The sequence below is a fragment of the Stegostoma tigrinum genome, chromosome 6 (genome assembly GCF_030684315.1).
Source record: "Stegostoma tigrinum isolate sSteTig4 chromosome 6, sSteTig4.hap1, whole genome shotgun sequence".
Lineage (NCBI taxonomy): Eukaryota > Metazoa > Chordata > Chondrichthyes > Orectolobiformes > Stegostomatidae > Stegostoma > Stegostoma tigrinum.
This window is the reverse complement of record NC_081359.1, coordinates 72972518-72992535: the sequence shown is the minus strand read 5'-3', so window position 1 is coordinate 72992535 and position 20018 is coordinate 72972518. Positions and strand designations below refer to the sequence as shown.

The following is a 20018-nucleotide window of genomic DNA, read 5'->3' as shown; positions in this document are numbered from 1 at the left end:
ATGCACCACTTATATCAACTTTTTGCTTCCCATCTTTTAAAGAATCTTCTATCCATGCTATTATACAATATTATCATCAAGTCTATGAGCCCTTGCCTTGTGTATTAATATTTCATATGATGCCTTATCAAATGACTTTTAGAAATTCAAGGATACTACATCTACTGGTTCCCCCTTACATTTCCTCACATTTCTTGCCATTGCATAGGCCACTAAAAGAGTGGCAAATTCTACCCCTTGTCTTACCATTAGAAGTGTTCTTTTTCATTTCTATGACATTGAGACATTTTGCTACATTACAGATATTAAAGGTGAAAAAAAAAGCCTGGGATCTTTGTTTAATTTCTCAAAGGACAAGAACGCTGACAATGCAGCAATCTCTCAGTATTCTACCTGACATGGCAACCAAGACGACTTGGAGTACAATTTGAAGCAATAACTTCCCAGATTCAGAACTAAGAGTACCTTCAACAAGAAAGCTTAACCATCTGGGTGAAAATAATTTATGTCTGGAATTGTTGTTTCATTTAGAAACTTTTCACGTTCAAAACTTAACTCTCAGAATAAAACGAAGGATTTTCCATGTCTGGCAGGTTTTGGTAACCTTTGGAGATCAGAGAGGGATTTGCCATAATATAATTTTTTATTTATTTGTAGTAATTTTTTTTCTGTGCTTTTATCTTTCCCAGGAAATTACACAAGGGTACAAGGGAGAGATTTGTCTGGTCATGATGCTCAAGCTTTCGTGTGTAAAGACTGTGTCATTTCAGTTTTCTATGTTTTTAAATTGTGGATTAAAATGATTAAAAAAAACTATTTTACAAAACAATGAATGTTGAAGGATTAGTGGAGGTTTTACAAGTATGTAACCTGACACTTACTGTAAGCATCATTTACAAGCTGTTAGGTCCAGTCGTAGGTGAAGCGCAGTTGGCAGATGCACTGGAACTGAGGGGTGTGTACAAATAATGATTCAGTCAGTAACATGTTGTTGATTTCTCTGTGGATCAGCAACTAGTTATTGATGACAAAAGCCATGTGATTGGTTCTCTGAAAGTTAAATAGCTTGGGGCTATGTTCAGGATAGTGTGGAGACATGTGACCTCTACCAGCTCAGGTGCTCTCTATTCTCTGCAGTGAAAGCCACTTTACGTTTGAAGAAAAACAATTTATTTTTCCTTCAGCAGTTGCTGTACATTGTGAACTTAAATTAATAAGTCAGGGACTTTTACAAGTGCTACTCAGCCATCCTGTAAATCCTGCAAACTAGTGAAAGCATCTGGAGAAGAAAGACTGAGAAGCAGCATTCTCATGTGCACAAGAACCATCTCAGCAGATCCTGTGAACTGAGCACTGAACTGCTTTACCAGTTTTCCCTATATCTATAACACCCATGTTCTTTACCCTGTGCACGTGTGTGTAAAGGGGTGCTTTTAAAGGGGATCAGAGTTTTGGCTAGTAGACTTAAATACTGATAGTTCATAATTGATTACCTATAGCTATAGTCGATTTACTTGTTTTAAACAGTAATTCATGTTAAGTACAGAATCTGGTCATGATTTCTAACAATCTGGGTCAAAGACAGCAAAATTGGGAAATTCTGCATATTTTTTGAGACAACTCTGGGAATAGCAGGGCTTGTTTCCAGCACACTATCCCACTGAGTCATAACACATGTGGGACAGAATGAAAAGACAAGATTGTTTTCTTCCTGGTTGTTAATTTTATATGTTTTATATGTTTAATTTTATATGTTCACAGAACACGTTCCAATGATGAGAATCTTACCAATTGTAGGTCACCACATCTATTGGCAATGCAACTTTCTTCAATCAATTCATTCACAGTCTTCTCTAAATTCTTAACTTTTTCCTCTGGCCTAAGAAATATTATAGGGAAGCAATAGGGCAACAACAATTTATGTCAAATAGCCAAAGGTGTTCTGCATAAAATATTACTTTCACCAATGTTAACAGGTTGCCAAAAATTAGTATAATATCCAGTTCTATAATGAAAATACATTTAAAAGCTACTTAGGAAATATTCCACATTATCCAGTTATATTAAAATAATCAGGGAGGAAATATAAATGAATTATAAATATAATGAAATAAAATGAAATATAAATGGACCATTAAGAGTTTTCAGACGAACTTCCTTAATGATTTTGGGGGAGGGATGCTTACTGGCCAGGAGACCGAGAGAACTTAAGTAGTCTTCTTTCTTTAGTGCCATACAATCTTTTATGCCAATCTGAGAAATTAAACAGAATGTTGATTTAACGTCACTGCATGTCCAATAATGCAGAGCTTCCTTTGTCTTGCCCTAAAGTTACAGTCTGGATCTTAAAAATTCTCTGGAGGCCAGAGGATTACATTTCACAGAAAAGAAGTAGATTGGGTGTAAAATAGTCCAATTCCATCACTTTTATCACTGGGCCACCAAACATCACAGAGGTCAAGTGCAAAAAGGACCATGTGGTAAAAGCACCAGTGCACAAGCAGATAGAATCTATCGTAAGTATATAACCCCCTCACCCAATTTCTGCATTTTGCCGAGACAATGCTTACTTTACTGGCACCAAGGATTAACATTTATCTCAATATTACAAAAAGACCCACTGTATTATCAGTGAATGAACAACTATTAAGGGGAATGTTTATTCATTCTGACACTAAGAGCTGCATCTTGTGAAGTAGTTTTGTAGTCTGACTTACGTATCTTCGTTCTTTGTTTCAAGAGGTGGAGCCGGACCCCTTGATTGCCCCAGTGGATCAAATGTACAGCCTGAAATGAACAAAATATGTTTTTTAAAAATATGATGAAATGTGACATTTACTTTCAAACAGTTATCCTAAGCAAACACAATAACTGAAAGTAAATTCTTAGATAGGTTATTGAGGCTAAAAAACAATAAATACCATTTATCCACAGGCTTTATCTCGACTGCTAGGAAAGGCCAAGGAACAGACTTGTGAGAACTGACAATTATGATAAGAAAATGAAAAGCAAAATATTAGAAATCTTAAAGACAAAAATATGCTCAGCAGGTCAGGCTGCAGTTGTTGAAACAGAAAGGGAGTTAACCTTCCAAGTCTTTCATCAGATCTTGCACTTTTGATGAAAGTTCACTGACCCGAAATCTTAACTGTGGGCAAGATTTAAGCCCATCCAAATTTAATGGCGGAAGAGTTTTTAAATCAGAGGGGAATTTGATGGTAGGGACCCCACTGCATTCTCACGACCACTTGATTAAGTCCATCACACAAAGGACTCTGCCAGTATTTTGGCCCTACTACCAATTCAGGCCGGACTGGGAAAGCAGATTTCACTCCCAAAAGGATAATTTTTGTACTGAGTTTATATTACACTACAACGGGCCTTCAACACATCTTCAAGGATGGGTCTCTACAGTGAGGGTCTAGGGGTATTATTACTGTACCGCCACATCCTCCTGGGCCATATTAATCTCCACGGTGTTATGGGACTTAAATCTGCCCACAGTCCCAGTGGTTGTCACATTCTATGATGGAATTGCTAACAGATTGACCAACAGCTCTGATGAAGGTCATCCTTCTCAAATGAGGGATGGGAAATCCCACTATCTGTAAAATTCTGCCCCAAGTAAAACAACACCAATTATCATACACAACAAGACCACACAATGTACAATGAGTAACTGCAGCTAAATATTCTGACTGATCAATCTAATGTCGTAAGTACAGCATAGAAATCCCTGCGATATGTCATACTGACACTTCCAGAATCCAGTTAGGAATCTTGTAGGCAAAAACCTATTCGTAAAAGCTACTGGAATTTGTCTAAAATGTGGGAATTAAAATGAAATTGACCGGAAAGGAAAAAAAATCATGATACTTGTTAAATGGTTCATATTGGAATTAGAGGCGGTGGAGTGGAGTGAAGTAAAAAAAGGGATACCAAATGAGACGATCCAAGGAAGAGTATGGGCCATTACTGTTTTGCAATTGTGTCAATTATTCAGATTTAGAAATCCAATACATAATGACCTATTAGATCCACAGGATTGGAAACAGCATGATAAAGATAAATTGATAAAAAGCATTTTCATTAGAGAGAACAAGATGCTTGAGAGTACAAGTTAAATTAGAAAAGCACACATTTAGGCCTGACATCAGGATGCTCTTCACCAGCAGTGATCATTATAGGGAATGGGCCCCCAGATTAGCACAGTAAAATGCAACCACAATGAAAAGACAACAACATTTTTGCACAGATGAGCTGAAAGAGAGCCAAAGGCCTCCTCGATCCATTATTTTCTTCTAAAATATTTCAAATGAAACAGACCTCTGTAAGCTGCAGAAGAATAGCCAGCTGCACGTACTGCTGTCATAGGTCTAGCAACTGTGATTCCATCCTTAAAGATAAAATGTACATAACAGCATTCATTCTTCCCTTTCAAAGTAGAAAGGAGGCAAAATCATACAAATTAATCAACATACAAACAGGAATAACAGGGCAAAACAAACTAAGGAAACAATATTGAAACTGGTTGCTGTCCTTCAGCATTGAACAGAGATAGGCCTCGCAATATGTCACCTACACCACATAGTGTAGGAATAAATGAACTATTCTCACATTGGCAGGCCATATTTAGTAGGGTACCACAAAATTCAGTAAATGGCTCCCAGTTGTTTACAATATATATTGGTTTGGATTTGGGACCAAATGTAATATTTCAAATTTGTGCATAAAACAAAACTAAATGAGACTGCTTATTGCAAGGAGGATATAAAATGACTTCTTCACACTTTGTTATCAGGAAAATTTAGACATGTTTAGTGAATGGACAAGAACTTGGCAGATCAAATATAATGTTGAAAAATGTAAGGTTATCCACTTTGGTAGCAGAAACAGATGTGCAGAGTATTTCTTAAATAGTAAGATGTTGGCACATGTAAATGTACAAAGGGACCATGGTGCCCTTGTTGATAAGTCACTGAAGGTTGGCTTTCCAGTGCAGCAAGCTACTAAGAAGGTAAATGGAATGTCACCCTTTATTACAAGAGGATTTGAGTCAGGTGTACTGAAGCATTCTTTCAACTTTATAGGAGCTTACTTAAGATGGCACTTGGACTCCTGTGTGCAGTTATGATCTCCTTAACTCAAGAAAGATACTATTACCATAGCGGGATGAAATAGAGGTTCACCAGGCCCGTTCCCAGGATGGTGAAACTGCTCTACAAAAGGAGAGAATAAGCACATTGGGCCTATTTGCTCAAGATTTTCGAAGAATGAGAGTTAATCTCATTGAAACTTATAAATTACATAAATGGATAGATTGGTTAGTTTCAGGAAAGATGTGTTCCCCGGTTGGGGGCCATACCGGGCCATAATTTTAAAAGAGGGGAGATGCCACTTAGGTTCAAGGTGAGGGCTACTTTTTTTTACTTAGAGGGCTGCGAACCTTTGGAATTCTCTGCTCCAGATGGCTATGGAAGCTCAGACTTTGAGCAGTTAAAGGCAGAGATAGGTAGATTTCTGATTACCGATGATGCGTACAGTTGTAAGTAAAAGATAGAAGTGTTTGATCAGTATGACCATATTGAAGGATGGCGGAAGCTCAATCGGCTGAATGGTCTACTTCTGTTCCTATATTCCTAAGATAATAGATACACATTGTTTTCTACAACTGTTACAATTGTTAAATTCTACAATTCAATACAGTGTGGAGCTGGAGGAACACAGCAGGTCAGGCAGCATCAGAGGAGCAGGAAAGTTTACGTTTCCAGTTAGGACCCTTCATCAGGATGAAGAAGTCCTGATGAAGGGTCCTGACCCAAAACGTTGGCTTTCTTGGTCCTCTGATGCTGCCTGACCTGCTGTTTTTCTCCAGCTCCACACTGCATTGATGCTGACTCCAGCATCTGCAGTTATTGCTATCGCCAAAATTGTACAATTGTTTCTACATAAAATTCATTTTAAATATCTTCTCAGTAATGTACAATGTTGGGTAATATTAGATGAAATCCCGTGATTTAACTGAGCCACATACTTCAATTCACGGCACTAGATGCAGGCACACCACCATGAAACTACTGACCATTTTTTAAACATATGAAATAAAGTATAATGCTGATCCTGATAACTGGACTATAAACTAGAAATCATCCCTCTAACTTTTCCTTCAGACAGATGGCCATTAACTATATGCAATACTTTTCACAACCATTCTATATTACAATTCCATTAAATATGGGAGGACTTAAAGAAATTAGTTGTAATAAACAGTAAAGGCACTGACAAAATAATAATGGACCTTAAAATATTATTTAAATTCGGGCAACATAAAAGAAATTCCTAAGAATCAGAGACTACTTGTGAGCATTACCATCTATACAAACAGGAGTACCCATTCAGAAACAAAGTTAGAATATTTTGTACAGAAATGCCTTTTCACTTTTCCATTAAAAACTCGTGTGAAATGGTGTCCAGGAACTACTGAACCATAGAATCTGATCAAGATCTGACATTTATTTAAACTGCCTTTCTTTGTTTTAAAAACAATGGTTATACAACCAAAATAATAAAACGTGAGGCTGGATGAACACAGCCGGCCCAGCAGCATCTCAGGAGCACAAAAGCTGACGTTTCGGGCCTAGACCCTTCACCAGAGAGGGGGATGGGGTGAGGGTTCTGGAATAAATTGGGAGAGAGGGGGTGCGGACCAGAGATGGAGAGAAAAGAAGATACGTGGAGAGGAGAGAATAGGTGGGGAGGTAGGGAGGGGATAGGTCAGTCCAGGGGAGACGGACAGGTCAAGGAGGTGGGATGAGGTTAGTAGGTAGGAGATGGAGGTGCGGCTTGGGGTGGGAGGAAGGGATGGGTGGGAGGAAGAACAGGTTAGGGAGGCAGAGACAGGTTGGACTGCTTTTGGGATGCAGTGGGTGGAGGGGACGAGCTGGGCCGGTTTTGGGATGCGGTGGGGGAAGGAGAGATTTTGAAGCTGGTGAAGTCCACATTGATACCATTGGGCTGCAGGGTTCCCAAGCGGAATATGAGTTGCTGTTCCTGCAACCTTCGGGTGGCCTCATTGTGGCACTGCAGGAGGCCCATGATGGACACGTCATCTAAAGAATGGGAGGGGAGTGGAAATGGTTTGCGACTGGGAGGTGCAGTTGTTTATTACGAACCGAGTGGAGGTGTTCTGCAAAGCGGTCCCCAAGCCTCCGCTTGGTTTCCCCAATGTAGAGGAAGCCACACCGGGTACAGTGGATGCAGTATACCACATTGGCAGATGTACAGGTGAACCTCTGCTTAATGTGGAAAGTCATCTTGGGGCCTGGGATAGGGGTGAGGGAGGAGGTGTGGGGGCAAGTGTAGCATTTCCTGCGGTTGCAGGGGAAGGTGCCGGGTGTGGTGGGGTTGGAGGGCAGTGTGGAGCGAACAAGGGAGTCATGGAGAGAGTGGTCTCTCTGGAAAGCAGACAGGGGTGGGGATGGAAAAATGTCTTGGGTGGTGGGGGTCGGATTGTAGATGGCGGAAGTGTCGAAGGATGATGCGTTGTATCCGGAGGTTGGTGGGGTGGCCCTCCAACCCCACCACACTGCCCTCCAACACCACCACACCCGGCACCTTCCCCTGCAACCGCAGGAAATGCTACACTTGCCCCCACACCTCCTCCCTCACCCCTATCCCAGGTCCCACAATGACTTTCCACATTAAGCAGAGGTTCACCTGCACATCTGCCAATGTGGTATACAGCATCCACTGTACACGGTGTGGCTTCCTCTACATTGGGGAAACCAAGCGGAGGCTTGGGGACCGCTCTGCAGAACACCTCCGCTCAGTTCGCAATAAACAACTGCACCTCCCAGTCGCAAACCATTCCCACTCCCCCACCCATTCTTTAGATGACATGTCCATCATGGGCCTCCTGCAGTGCCACAATGAGGCCACCCGAAGGTTGCAGGAACAGCAACTCATATTCCGCTTGGGAACCCTGCAGCCCAATGGTATCAATGTGGACTTCACCAGCTTCAAAATCTCCCCTTCCCCCACCACATCCCAAAACCAGCCCAGTTCATCCCCTCCCCCCACTGCACCACACAACCAGCCCAGCTCTTCCCCTCCACCCACTGCATCCCAAAACCAGTCCAACCTGTCTCTGCCTCCCTAACTTGTTCTTCCTCCCACCCATCCCTTCCTCCCACCCCAAGCTGCACCTCCATTTCCTACCTACTAACCTCATCCCACCTCCTTGACCTGTCCGTCTTCCCTGGACTGACCTATCCCCTCCCTACCTCCCCACCTATCTTCTTTTCTCTCCATCTTTGGTCCGCCTCCCCCTCTCTCCCTATTTATTCCAGAACCCTCACCCCAACCCCCTTTCTGATGAAGGGTCTAGGCCCGAAACGTCAGCTTTTGTGCTCCTGAGATGCTGCTGGGCTGGCTGTGTTCATCCAGCCTCACATTTTATTATCTTGGACTCTCCAGCATCTGCAGTTCCCATTATCACAGTTATACAACCAAAATAGCTTTGTACTAACACAGAACAATTATGCCTTAATACAATGTGAACAAATGAACAACATAATGCTAAGGTGTCAATAACTTATGAATTGAAGAATATGATTCATTCTCCCTGAAATTCTTCTGTAACATAAAACCGTAAGAACAAGTTAAAATGATAATACTCAACTTATAATTGATTAAATAACAATGAAAGGATTGCACAACATGGATTTGATACACTGGTTGTGGGATTGCTTAGTTCTGTCTATCACTTGCAGCTTACACTGTTTGGCACACGTGTAGTCCTATCTTGTAGTTTCACCAGGTTGACATTTCAGTTTTATGTATACCTGTTGTCTTTCTTGACACTTTCTTCTAAACTCTGCATTGAATCCTGGCTTGATGGTAAGGGTGCAATAAATTATATAATAAAAAATGACATTATATAAGAAAATTAAATTTAACCAGGTTTAAAGATTATTATTGAATAGCTGGAAGATGCTGCAGCAGCGTATTTTGTTGTTTGCTGACATACGCCATTGAAACCAGCAACAACAAAAAATAACCGTGTCTACCAAAGCAGAGCAGTCCAGCCTAGAAGAAGGACAACTCTGACTCCAAACGCGGGTTGAGAGAACTCGTCAGCCTTGGCAGGCAGTCCCTCTAGGAGAAGGAAAACTCTGAATCTCAACCTACAGCTCACAGCCGCCGCAGTCGTCTCAGCTTGCTGTGCCACTGTGTAACGTCCCCCGGCCTAAACAGTGGTGTCGGATTGCGCGCACCAACTGTCACTATAAAACTAAGCAGCGCAGGCAGGAAGAAAAGTCCTACAGCGATGGAGGAGGGGTGTACCGGCAGGTGTTAGATGACACTGGAAGTCGCAGTCTCAACTCTGCACATAAGCGGCTCAGACCAACGGGTCGTCTGTCTGTTGACAGAAGGTAACAACAGCATTCGGCTGCCCTCCGAGTGACCAAGCAGCCCTCTTCAGGGACAGCACTACTTGCTCCAAACGAAGACGAACCTAGAAAAGGTGGTTCAAAGAAAGCTTAACTTACCATCACCTGGTTGGTTCGCCGCGGCCAATGGGCATCTCCCTCAAGCGCTAAGAACAAACGGATTAAATCTAAACACTCAACAAACCTCAAGCTAGCCTGCTGGAACATACGCACAATGCAAGACTCACCAGCAAACAAACGCCCGCAAAGAAGATCGGCCCTCGTCGCACGCGAACTGTCCCGGCTGAACATCGATATCGCTGCCCATTTCGCAGACCAAGGTTCGTTGGTAGAACATGGTGCAGGCTACACTCTGTTCTGGTCTAGCAGAAGCAGCACCGACAGCAGACTCTCAGAAGTAGATTTCATGATCAAGAAGACAATCGCCGACAACTCCAAAGCCTACCAATCGGCCACGCGGATCGCCTCATGACCCTGCGACTCCCACTACAAGCCAACCAGTTTGCCACTCTTGTGAGCGTCTACATCCCCACACTGCAAACTGAGCAAGCAGTCAGAGAAGCCTTCTACAACCAGCTCAAGTCTCCCCTCCTGAAAGTCAGCACGAAAGTCAAACTCATTGTCCTAGGCGACATCAATGCAAGGGTGGGCAACGACTCAGAGGCATGGCCCGGAGTCCTGGGTCAACATGGCATTGGAAGCTGTAACAGCAACGGGAGGCTGCTTCTGGAGCTCTGCACATAACTCGGACTGGTGGTAACAAACACACTGCTCCAACAGAAAGCAAGATTCAAGACGACATGGAAGCATTCCTGATCCAAACACTGGCACCTCCTGGGCTACATCCTAGTGCGCCAAACGGATAGATCAGACGTCCGAAGGACCAGAGCTATGCCGAGTGTGGACTGCTACACGGACCATAGGCTGGTACGGACGAAAATAAGACTAGTAGTCAAGCCAGTGACAAAGAAGAGTGGGCCATGTTCCAAAAAAATCCACTAAGCAAGCTCCGCAATCTTCGTGACGAATTCCAGTCCACGCTAGAGGACAGACTGAAATCCAAGGACTCATCGGTCACAGATGGAAACAACAGGAAAGACATGGGATCACTTGAAGTCTGCAATGCGAGATATAGCTGTTCAGGTGGCTGGATACACTTCTAGGAGGAACAGAGACTGGTTTGACGAAAATGACACTGAGATGCAGACTCTCCTCCAGAAGAAACACTCTGCCCATCAGACCTTGCTCTCCAGATCTGACGACAAAACAACTAAAGCAGAACACAGAGCTGCATGCAGTACCCTGCAAGCCAACCTCAGAATGATGCACAACGACTGGCTGTCAAAACTGGCAGAACAAACACAGCAGTATGCAGACACTGGCAACACCAGAGCTTTTATGAGTCTCTGCGCACGACGTATGGACAAACCCGCCAACTTCAGGCCCCTTTGTGCTCTGCTGACGGTGCCAGTTTGCTTACTGACAAAGAAGCCATCATGGAGCGATGGACAGAATACTACGAGAGCCTTTTCGCGTACAATCGCCAAGTACAAACAGCATCCATCAAGAGAATCCCACAGCAGGACCTCAGACCCGAACTCGACCATCCACCAACACTGGATGAGGTGCAATCCGCCATCTCTAAGCTGAAACTCCACAAAGCCCCCAGTATCGACGGAATCCCTGCAGAAGTATACAAATTAGAAGCTTCGCTCCTGAACGAACTCACCAACCTATTTACACTCTGTTGGGAAGAGGGTGAGGTGCCAGCTGATCTACGTGACTCTGTGATAGTCTCCCTGTATAAGAACAAGGGCGAGAAATCGGACTGTTCGAACTACAGAGGTGTCACTCTGCTGTCTGCGGCCGGGAAGATTCTCTCCAGAATCGTCTTGGACAGACTGATTCCCATCATTGCGGAGGACAACCTGACAGAAAGTCAATGTGATTTTAGAGCGAACAGAGGCACATCCGACATGATCTTCGCACTACTCCAACTTCAGGAGAAAACGTTGGACTGTACGCAGCATTCATTGACCTCACCAAAGCCTTCGATACTGTCAGCCGCAACGGTCTATGGAAAATCCTGGGGAAGCTCGGATGCCCTCCTAAGTTCTTAGCCATCCTACAGCAACTTCATGAAGGTCAGAGTGACAAGGTGAAATACAACGGTGACCTATCACACCCGTTCCCCATCAGCAACGGCGTGAAGCAGGGCTGCGGCTTGGCACCAATGCCCTTCGCCACCTTCTTCAACATGATGCTGCAGGAAGCGAAGGAGGGCATCACGAACAGCATCTACATTCACTTCCGCCCAGCCGGCAATATCTTCAATTCGTACGAAGACACAACACAGGAGCCCATCATGCAGCTGCTGTATGCGGATGACTGCGCCCTACACACACAGAAGATGTGCTACAGACTGCAGTGACGCGCTTCTCTGAAGCCGCAAAGGCTTTCGGGTTAACCATCAGTCTGAAGAAGACGGAGATCCTGTACCAGAAGCCACCACGCAGCACATACAACCCACCTCGAATCTCGATCGACGGCCACCCCCTCAACACAGTTGAATGCTTCACGTACTTGGGAAGCATAACCTCCAACGATGCTACAGTCACAGGAGATGTCAACAATCGCCTTGCGAAAGCAAGTAGCGCCTTCAGGCGACTGCGGAAGCGTGTATGGGGAAATGACTCAATAAGCATGTCGACGAAAATCCAGGTTTACAAGGCCGAGGTCATCACCACACTGCTCTACGGCTCCGAGGCCTGGGCTCTGTATCGGAAACAGAAGCGGCTGCTGGAACAATTCCACCAACGTTGCCTGCGCTCTTTATTGGGCATCACCTGGCAGGACCGCGGCTCTAACAACGAAGTGCTGGAAAAGGCTCGGCTCCCCAGCATTGAAGCAGCCCTTCTCCTGAAGCAACTTCGATGGTCTGGTCACGTATCGCGGATGGACAACACCAGAATGCCCAAGACACTGTTCTTCGGGGAACTCTGCGACGGCAAAAGAAACTGCGGTGCCCTGCGCAAGCGCTACAAGGATCAACTGAAGCAAGAGCATTGCCTCAACAGAATGGCAAAAGCTGGCCTCTGACAGGGACGCATGGCGGAAGAAAACTACGACGGCAACAGAGCAGTTCGAATGTTCGAGGACAGCAGCTGCAGAGGACAGACGGAAACGCAGGAAGGAGCCCTCATCTCAAGCCCCGCTGTCCAGAGCATTCCCCTGCCTGCACTGCCCCAGGATCTGCAGGTCCAGAATAGGACTCTGTAGCCACCAACAGTTGTGCCAATGAAATCGCTGACGAATCTCTTCCCAACTGATCTTTGCAAGCGAAGAATCTGCCTGATGATTGAATAGTAATCTGATTTTGAAGAACAGAGAAACTCAGGGATAGGACCACACTGTTCAGCTTGTAAAGCCAGCTCTGCCATTTAAAATAACAATGATTGATTCGATTCCCTACAGTGTGGAAACAGGCCCTTCGGCCCAACAAGTCCACACTGCCCCTTGCAGCATCCCACCCAAACCCATCCCCTTATAACCCACACACCCCTGAACACTATTGGCAATTTAGCATGACCAGTCCACCCAGCCTGCACATCTTTGGACTGTGGGAGGAAACCAGAGCACCTGGAGGAAACCCACACAGTCACAGGGAGAATGTGCAAACTCTGCACAGACAGTCACCCGAGGTTAGAATCGAACCTGGGTCCCTGGTGCTGTGAGGTTGCAGTGATAACCACTGAGCCACCGTGCCACCCCATTTGAAAACCTCAATGCCTTTTGCCCACATCAACTTCATAACCTTTTACAACATTGGTAATCAGGAATCTTATCAATCAATCTCTACCTTAAATGGACAGAGTTAGGGTAGATGGGCATGTCTGGGTTGGATGCTCTTCAGAGGGTCAGTGTGAACTTGATGGGGAGAATGACCTGCTTCCACACTGTTGGGACTCAATGTTTCTATACTCAAATACTGAACTTCCACAACCATCTGGAGTAGTGAATTTAAAAAGGTTCACAATGCTCTGAATAAAAATAATTCTCGTCATCTCAGCACTAAATGGCATTTTCCTTATTTTACAATTGTGACCCTGGTTCCAGGCTCCCCACGGTGGGAAACCAGGGGACTGTTGAAAGCCAAATATCTCAACCCTAAGCTACTGCACCTGTCTAATCTTTTGAATATTTTGGTAAGCTTCAATGAGATCATGTCTCATTCTTCAGAACATCTATAGAAGGCCCAATTTGCCCTCTCTTAGAATGGTCCTGCCACCCTGGGAACAAATCTGGTAGACCACTGTTGCACTCCCTCTAAAGCAATAATTTGCTTCTTGAGGGAAGGATACCAAAGCTACACACAGTACTCCGTGTGCAGTCTAACCAAGCTTCGATACAATTGAGGCAGGATGCCGCAACTTCTGTGTTCAAATCCTCCCACAAAAAAGGATAACATTTCATTAGCTTTCTTCATCACTTGCTGAACTGCATGCTAGCCTTCAGTGACTTATTGGCAATAACATTTTTTATTCATGCACAGGATGTGGGTGCTGCTAAGTTGGACCAGCGTTTATTCCTCATACTTGTGTTGTTTACTCCTCATACTTGGTTTCCAGTAAGAGGCTGATGCTGAGAAATTGCTTTCTCGTTCTTTTGCAGCCCATTTGGTTCACATAGACTCAAAGAACTGTTAGGGAGGGAGTTCCAGGGTTTTGACCCAGCAAAACTGAAGGAATGGTGATATACTTGCAAAAAGTCTAATTACTTTCTTACCTGAATAGCTCCCGTTGCAGGCCTTCCCAATGAAGAGGCCAAAGGTACTCTTGCCTACATTTGGAAAACACTTGTTTAGATACACTGCATATAATAATACATTTTACAACTGAAGTACCATGAAATTAATTTTGAGAAAATGTTCATATTCAGCAAGTACTTCAATATCAACATAATTTTTTTTCTGACATTATTTTTAAAATATTGTGGGTACTAAATAGAAAAAACATATTCTGCTGTAGAAGACAAGGAGAAAATCTTTGTCTGTCAGGCCACTGCACTGTTGAAGCAAAGGCTCCAGAAAAGGTCATACGGGCATGTAACTAGAAATTGGGCAGACCATTTCCATAAAGGCATATTTTAAGAAACTGTGCTAAAACAATTGTAGTTTGTTTAACCAGAAGGCCTGGGTTCAAGCCTCACTTACTCCAGAGGTGTGTAATAACATCTGTGAACAGGTTGATTAGAAAATACCCCAAGGAACTGCTGCAAAGATGTCTTGGAGCTGAGATGACTGATTTCCAAAAACCAACGAGCTCAAATACTGAGGGTTGTTTTGGCACTGTGGTAGTGTCCCTACCTCTTAGCCTGGAGACTGGGTCAAGTTCCACCTGTTCCAAAGATATATCGTAACATATCTGAACAGGCTAATTTTAAAAAGTCTATCAGCTCGAATACTAAGCTTTCAGGAAAAGCTGCAACCTCTGGCAAAAAACTTTAGCTGAGATACACAAAAGACATAAAAGATTAGTTTACAGGCAAGTCAAATCATATGGAAAATGTCATTCTTATTACAACAGTAAAAGTTGTATGTTTGAGGTCTGTAATTGTGTATACATATCTGGCTGAGGGAATGTCTAAAGTAGCTGCTTAATGAAAATTCACAATTTAAAATTGCATACGAAAGCCTTGAATATAATTAACAAACTAGCCTGAACAGCCCTTTGCAGTAAAGAATTCCACAGATTCATCTCTTTCTGAAAGAAGAAAACTCCTCCCTATTTCTGTCTTAAAGGTGCAAAATCTTAGTCAAAGGGCGTATTCTCTGGTCCTTTCCTCTCACACAGGGAAACAATCTCTCTACATCTACCCTGCGAATCTCCTAAGAACTTATAAGTTTCAATAAAATCTCCTCTCATTCTCCCAAAATCAAGTGAGTCCAAAGCTGCCCTACTCAACCTGTCCTCCCAAGAAAATCCCTCCGAATGAGAATCAACCAAGTTGACTTCTAACATTTGTAAAAGAATGAACAGGCAGATACACAGAAAGGTGGCCAAATTTTCTTCCCTGATTCTTCTTTGACTTCCCTAAACCTTTGTATTGCTTCCCATCCAATAGCAGATAAAAAAGGAAGCGTAGAAAAAGACAGAGAAGAACAGGAGTTAATAACTTACATTTGCAAAGCAACTTTCTGTAGGGAAATTCCTGAAGCTGGTTCACAACTATACAATCGAGCAGATATTACACAGAGTCATTATGGCACAGACTGGGCCATGCCAGTAGATAATAATGGACACTAAGCCAGAAAATACCTTAGGATATATGATTAAATATTTGGTTGAAAAGGTCTGTTTTAAGCAGCATCTTCAAGATGGCTACATAACCACGGTCACCAAAGGAAGGTCAAAGAAAATCAGAGATGCACTGGAGTCCAGAAATGGAAGAACACAGATAAATTGAAGAGTTGCAGGTGTAGGCTAGACATAGGGACAGTAAGGCCATTGAGGGGTTTGAACATAAGAATTACAGAATCATGTGATCAATAATTTTGGAATGAATGTACGTCAAAAGGCATAGGGTGATGGATAGCAAAACTGGACCAAGTTAGGAAGAAAGGAAGATGATAGACTGGCCAGAAAAACATGAAATATTTAAGTCGGGGAAGAAAATGCGTAAATGATGGTTTCACATGAGATAAGTTGAGGTAAGTGTGGAAACAAGCAATATTACTGATTTGGAGGCTGGCAGTCCCATTGTTGGAGGATATTGGGATCAAACATTTAGCTCAGCGTCAATTACGTCAGTAGGGGTTTGAACAGTGTGACACAGCTTGAGACAGCAGTCAGGAAGGGAGCTGGAACCTGCGACAAAGAACAGAGTTAGTGGTGTAAAACCCAAGGACTGTGTAAAAGGTTGTATGTGTGCATTAAAGCAAGAAGCACAATTGGAATATTTAACTTTTTTTACTCATAACTACTTACTTTCAGAAAGGAAGATATTGATGAAGAATAGGACATAACTCCCTGTGTGGTTTATTCATATCCTCAGAAAAATACATACTCCTCAGCAAGTACTTTTTCCAACTCCTAAACCAACTCGCTGTCCATTTACACTCTGAATTAAACTGTCATCTGTATTTAATTTTGTGTGACTGGAAACTATTCCACAGTATTGTTTAAAATGTTGTACGTACCCCCATATTCCCAAAGGAACGTACACCTGCTCCAGTGCTTGGTATTTTCGCAGTCATCTACAAAATAATTGTTAAAATATAATCGGTAATCTTAGGCTTCAAAGATGTTCCACAATTTTTAGCAATCTTCCGCAACCTTTAGCTCTCTTAGCAATCTTTCCTAAATCCCATAACTTCTATCAAAAACCGTAACTGCTGATTGGCACTCTGATCCACACCGACTTTACTTTGTAAAGTACTAAGCTGTTTCAGTCATATGCTAAATATATTAATACCAGTTATACACAGTATCTCCATTACAAAGAGATATGCCATGACTTTATTTTAAATCACTCACTTACAAGTAAATAGGTAGACTAAACAAGAGAGTGAATAAGCTCATAGTGATATACTAATGTGGTATGCTGAGTCATATCATTTCCATAGAATGTGAATTCAGTTGTTCAGCAGCAGGAGTCCGGGAGGGAGCGCAAGGGCAGCCAGGAAGGTAAGCTTTGGTTATAAAAGTCTTTCCTTGCATGACTGTGGCCTTCAGTTGTTCAGCAGAGGAGGAGTCCCAGAGCGGGCGTGAGTGGTCAGCTGGGTAATGGTTATCTTTCACCCAATAAATTTGGGAAGTAGCTAATACCTGAGACACTAACGTGTTGTGTCTCTCACCCTTCCACCTCCTCTAACCTAATAATAAAGACTAAGTGTGGTGAGCAGAGAACCTATTTGCATTTTTCTTTTCTCATCTCTTTGTTATCTTCTGCGGAGGTCACCAAGACGCCAAATCCTCTGGAGCAGTTCAGAAGGCAAAACCGGAGTCTGTTTGAGTATATAATGGAGTGAACTTACTGTTGCAGAGAACACTGCGGAACTTTAAAAAAAACACTAATTCATTTTAAATAATTAACTAAGTAAAGATCGCAGGTCAAGCGATGTGTTGTAGCTGTATGACGTGGTAGCCAGCTGATCCCATTGAGAACAGCAGTGACCACATCTGCAGCAAGTGTTGGCTGCTTGACGAGCTCTAGCTCAAAACTGGTGAGCTGGAATCCAAACTCCAAACACTGCGGCACATCCAGGATGGGGGAGAGATACCTGGATGCCATGTTCCAGGAGGCAGTCACACCTAGTAGACTAACTAATGTTAATTCGATCAATGGCCAGAGACAGCAGTGTGTGACTGCGAGCGAGGCAGGTGGAGGGACCCTGCAGACTGGAACACAGGAGCCGCAGCCCTTGACATTGTCCCATAAGTTTGAGGCACTTGCTCCCTGCATGGATGAGGGACAGGGCTGCAGGACGGATGAGTCAACTGACCATGGCCCCATGGTTCAGGAAGCCATTCAAGAGGAAGGAGCTAAAGGACAGATTGTAGTTGTAAAGGATTCTATCATCAGTGGGATACACAGTATCCTTTGCAAGCAGGATAGAGAGTCCCGCATGGTGTGTTGCCTGCCCAGTGTCAGGGTGCGAGACATCTCTGACTGGCTTGAGAGGAGGGGGAGAATCCAGTTGTTCTGGTCCACATAGGTACTAACAACATAGGCAGGACTAGGAAAAAAGACCTGTTTCGAGATTATGAAAAACTAGGAACAAAATTAAAAAACAGTTCTTCAAGGGTCATAATCTCTGGATTGCTGCCCGAAACACGCGCAAATTAGCATAGGGAGGCGAGGATCAGGGAAGTAAACACGTGGCTAAAAGATTGGTGTAGAAAAGGTTTCCTTTTCACGGGGCACTGGCATCAGTTCTGGGACAGGAAGGAGCAATACCGCTGGGATGGACACCACCTCAAAAGGGCCAGGTCCAGTGTTCTGATGGTTAATAGGACTTTAAACTAGGAAGTCAGTGTGGTGGTTGGGGGGGGGGGGGGGGGGGGGGGGGGAGAGAAAGGAGTGAGCATACAGGGAGTATAACAATTAATGGAAGGCAAAACAGCAGGTTAGCAGGTGATGAGGAAGCTTCAACTCTATTGAAAATTAGGAAAAACATTAAAGGGAAGGAGAACTCAAGAGCTGTTAGTAATAGAGGTAATAGGACTCAAAAAAGGTGCAAAAACTGATATAATGGCACCGTATCTGAACGTTCGGAGAACTCGAAACAAGGTGGATGAGTTGACGGCGCAAATCATGACAATTGGGTATGATTTAGTGGCCATTACAGAGACATGGTCACAGGATGGTCATGACTGGGAGTTAAATATCCAGGGGTATCAAACTGTTCAGAAGGACAGACAGGAAAGTAAGGGAGGTGGTGTCGCTCTGATTTTTAAGAATGATATTAGGGCGGTAGTGAGAGATGATATAGGTTCTACTGAACAAAAGGTTGAATCCATTTGGGTGGAAATTAGGAACAGCAAGGAGAAAAAGTCACTGATAGGTGTGGGCTATAGGCTACCAAATAATGGCATTGTGGTGGGGTGGGCAATAAACATAGAAGTAGCTAATGTAAGTAAAAACGGTACAGCAATTATCATGGGGGGGTTTTAATCTACATATCAATTGGTCAAACCAGGTTGGTCATGGCTGCCTTGAGGAGGGGTTCATAGAATGCATCTGCGATAATTTCCTTGAACAATATGTAACGGAACCTACGAGGGAGCAAGCTATCCTAGATCTAGTCCTGTGTAATGAGACAGGATTAATTAATGGTCTCACAGTTAGGGATCCTCTCAGAAGGAGCGATCACAGAGTGGCTGAATTTAAAATACAGATGGAGCGTGAGAAGGTTAAATCCAGTACCAATGTCCTGTGCTTAAACAAAGGAGACTATGATGGGATGAGGGAGGAGTTAGCTAAAGTAGAATGGAAGCAAAAACTTTATGGTGGGTCAATTGAGGAACGGTGGAGGACATTCAAAACGATTTTTCACAGTGCTCAGCAGAAGTATATCCCAGTCATATGGAAGAACGGTGGAAGAGATAGTCAGCCATGGACGTCTAAGGAAATAAAGGAAAGTATTAGATTGAAAAAAAAACACATACAAGAAAGCAAAGAGTAGTGGGTAACTAGTAGGCTGGGAAATCTTTAAAGGCCAACAGAAAGCCACAAAAACATTATGAAAGAAAAATAAGATAGATTATGGAAGTAAACCAGCTCAGAATATAAGAAAAGGCAACAAAAGTTTCTATAAATATGTAAATCGTAAAAGAATGACGAAGGTAAACATCGGTCCTTTATAGGATGAGAAGGCCAATTTAATAAATGGAAATGAGGAAATAACCAAGGCATTAAACAGTTATTCTGTGTCGGTCTTCACAGTGGAAGACACAAATAACATGCCAAAAACTGATGGCAAGAAGGTTATAGCAGGTGAGGACCTAGAAACTATCATTACCACTAAGGAGGCAGTGCTGGGCAAGCAAATGGGGCTAAAGGTAA

The 20018-nt window shown here is 43.3% G+C and overlaps 1 protein-coding gene across 14 annotated transcripts in view; it reads right to left on the bottom strand.

Moving 5' to 3' along the window:
- Positions 1 to 20018, bottom strand: part of ift88 (intraflagellar transport 88 homolog) — a 309288-nt gene that overhangs the window by 100402 nt on the left and 188868 nt on the right. For 11 of the 14 annotated variants that reach the window (XR_007247723.2, XR_007247724.2, XR_007247725.2 and 8 more), the window contains 5 exons: positions 16651 to 16707; positions 14238 to 14291; positions 4327 to 4396; positions 2718 to 2787; positions 1789 to 1879 (listed from right to left, as the gene is read on the bottom strand). Coding sequence is in view for 11 of the 14 variants with exons in the window: in XM_048532509.1 (XP_048388466.1) it covers positions 1789 to 1879; positions 2718 to 2787; positions 4327 to 4396; positions 14238 to 14291; positions 16651 to 16707 (342 nt within the window). In the remaining 3 variants the exon portion in view is untranslated. Of the gene's footprint in view, positions 1 to 881; positions 949 to 1788; positions 1880 to 2186; positions 2254 to 2717; positions 2788 to 2921; positions 2982 to 4326; positions 4397 to 14237; positions 14292 to 16650; positions 16708 to 17360; positions 18491 to 20018 lie in introns of those variants that run through there. The other 3 variants (XM_048532513.2, XM_048532515.2, XM_048532519.2) reach the window with 3 other exon arrangements.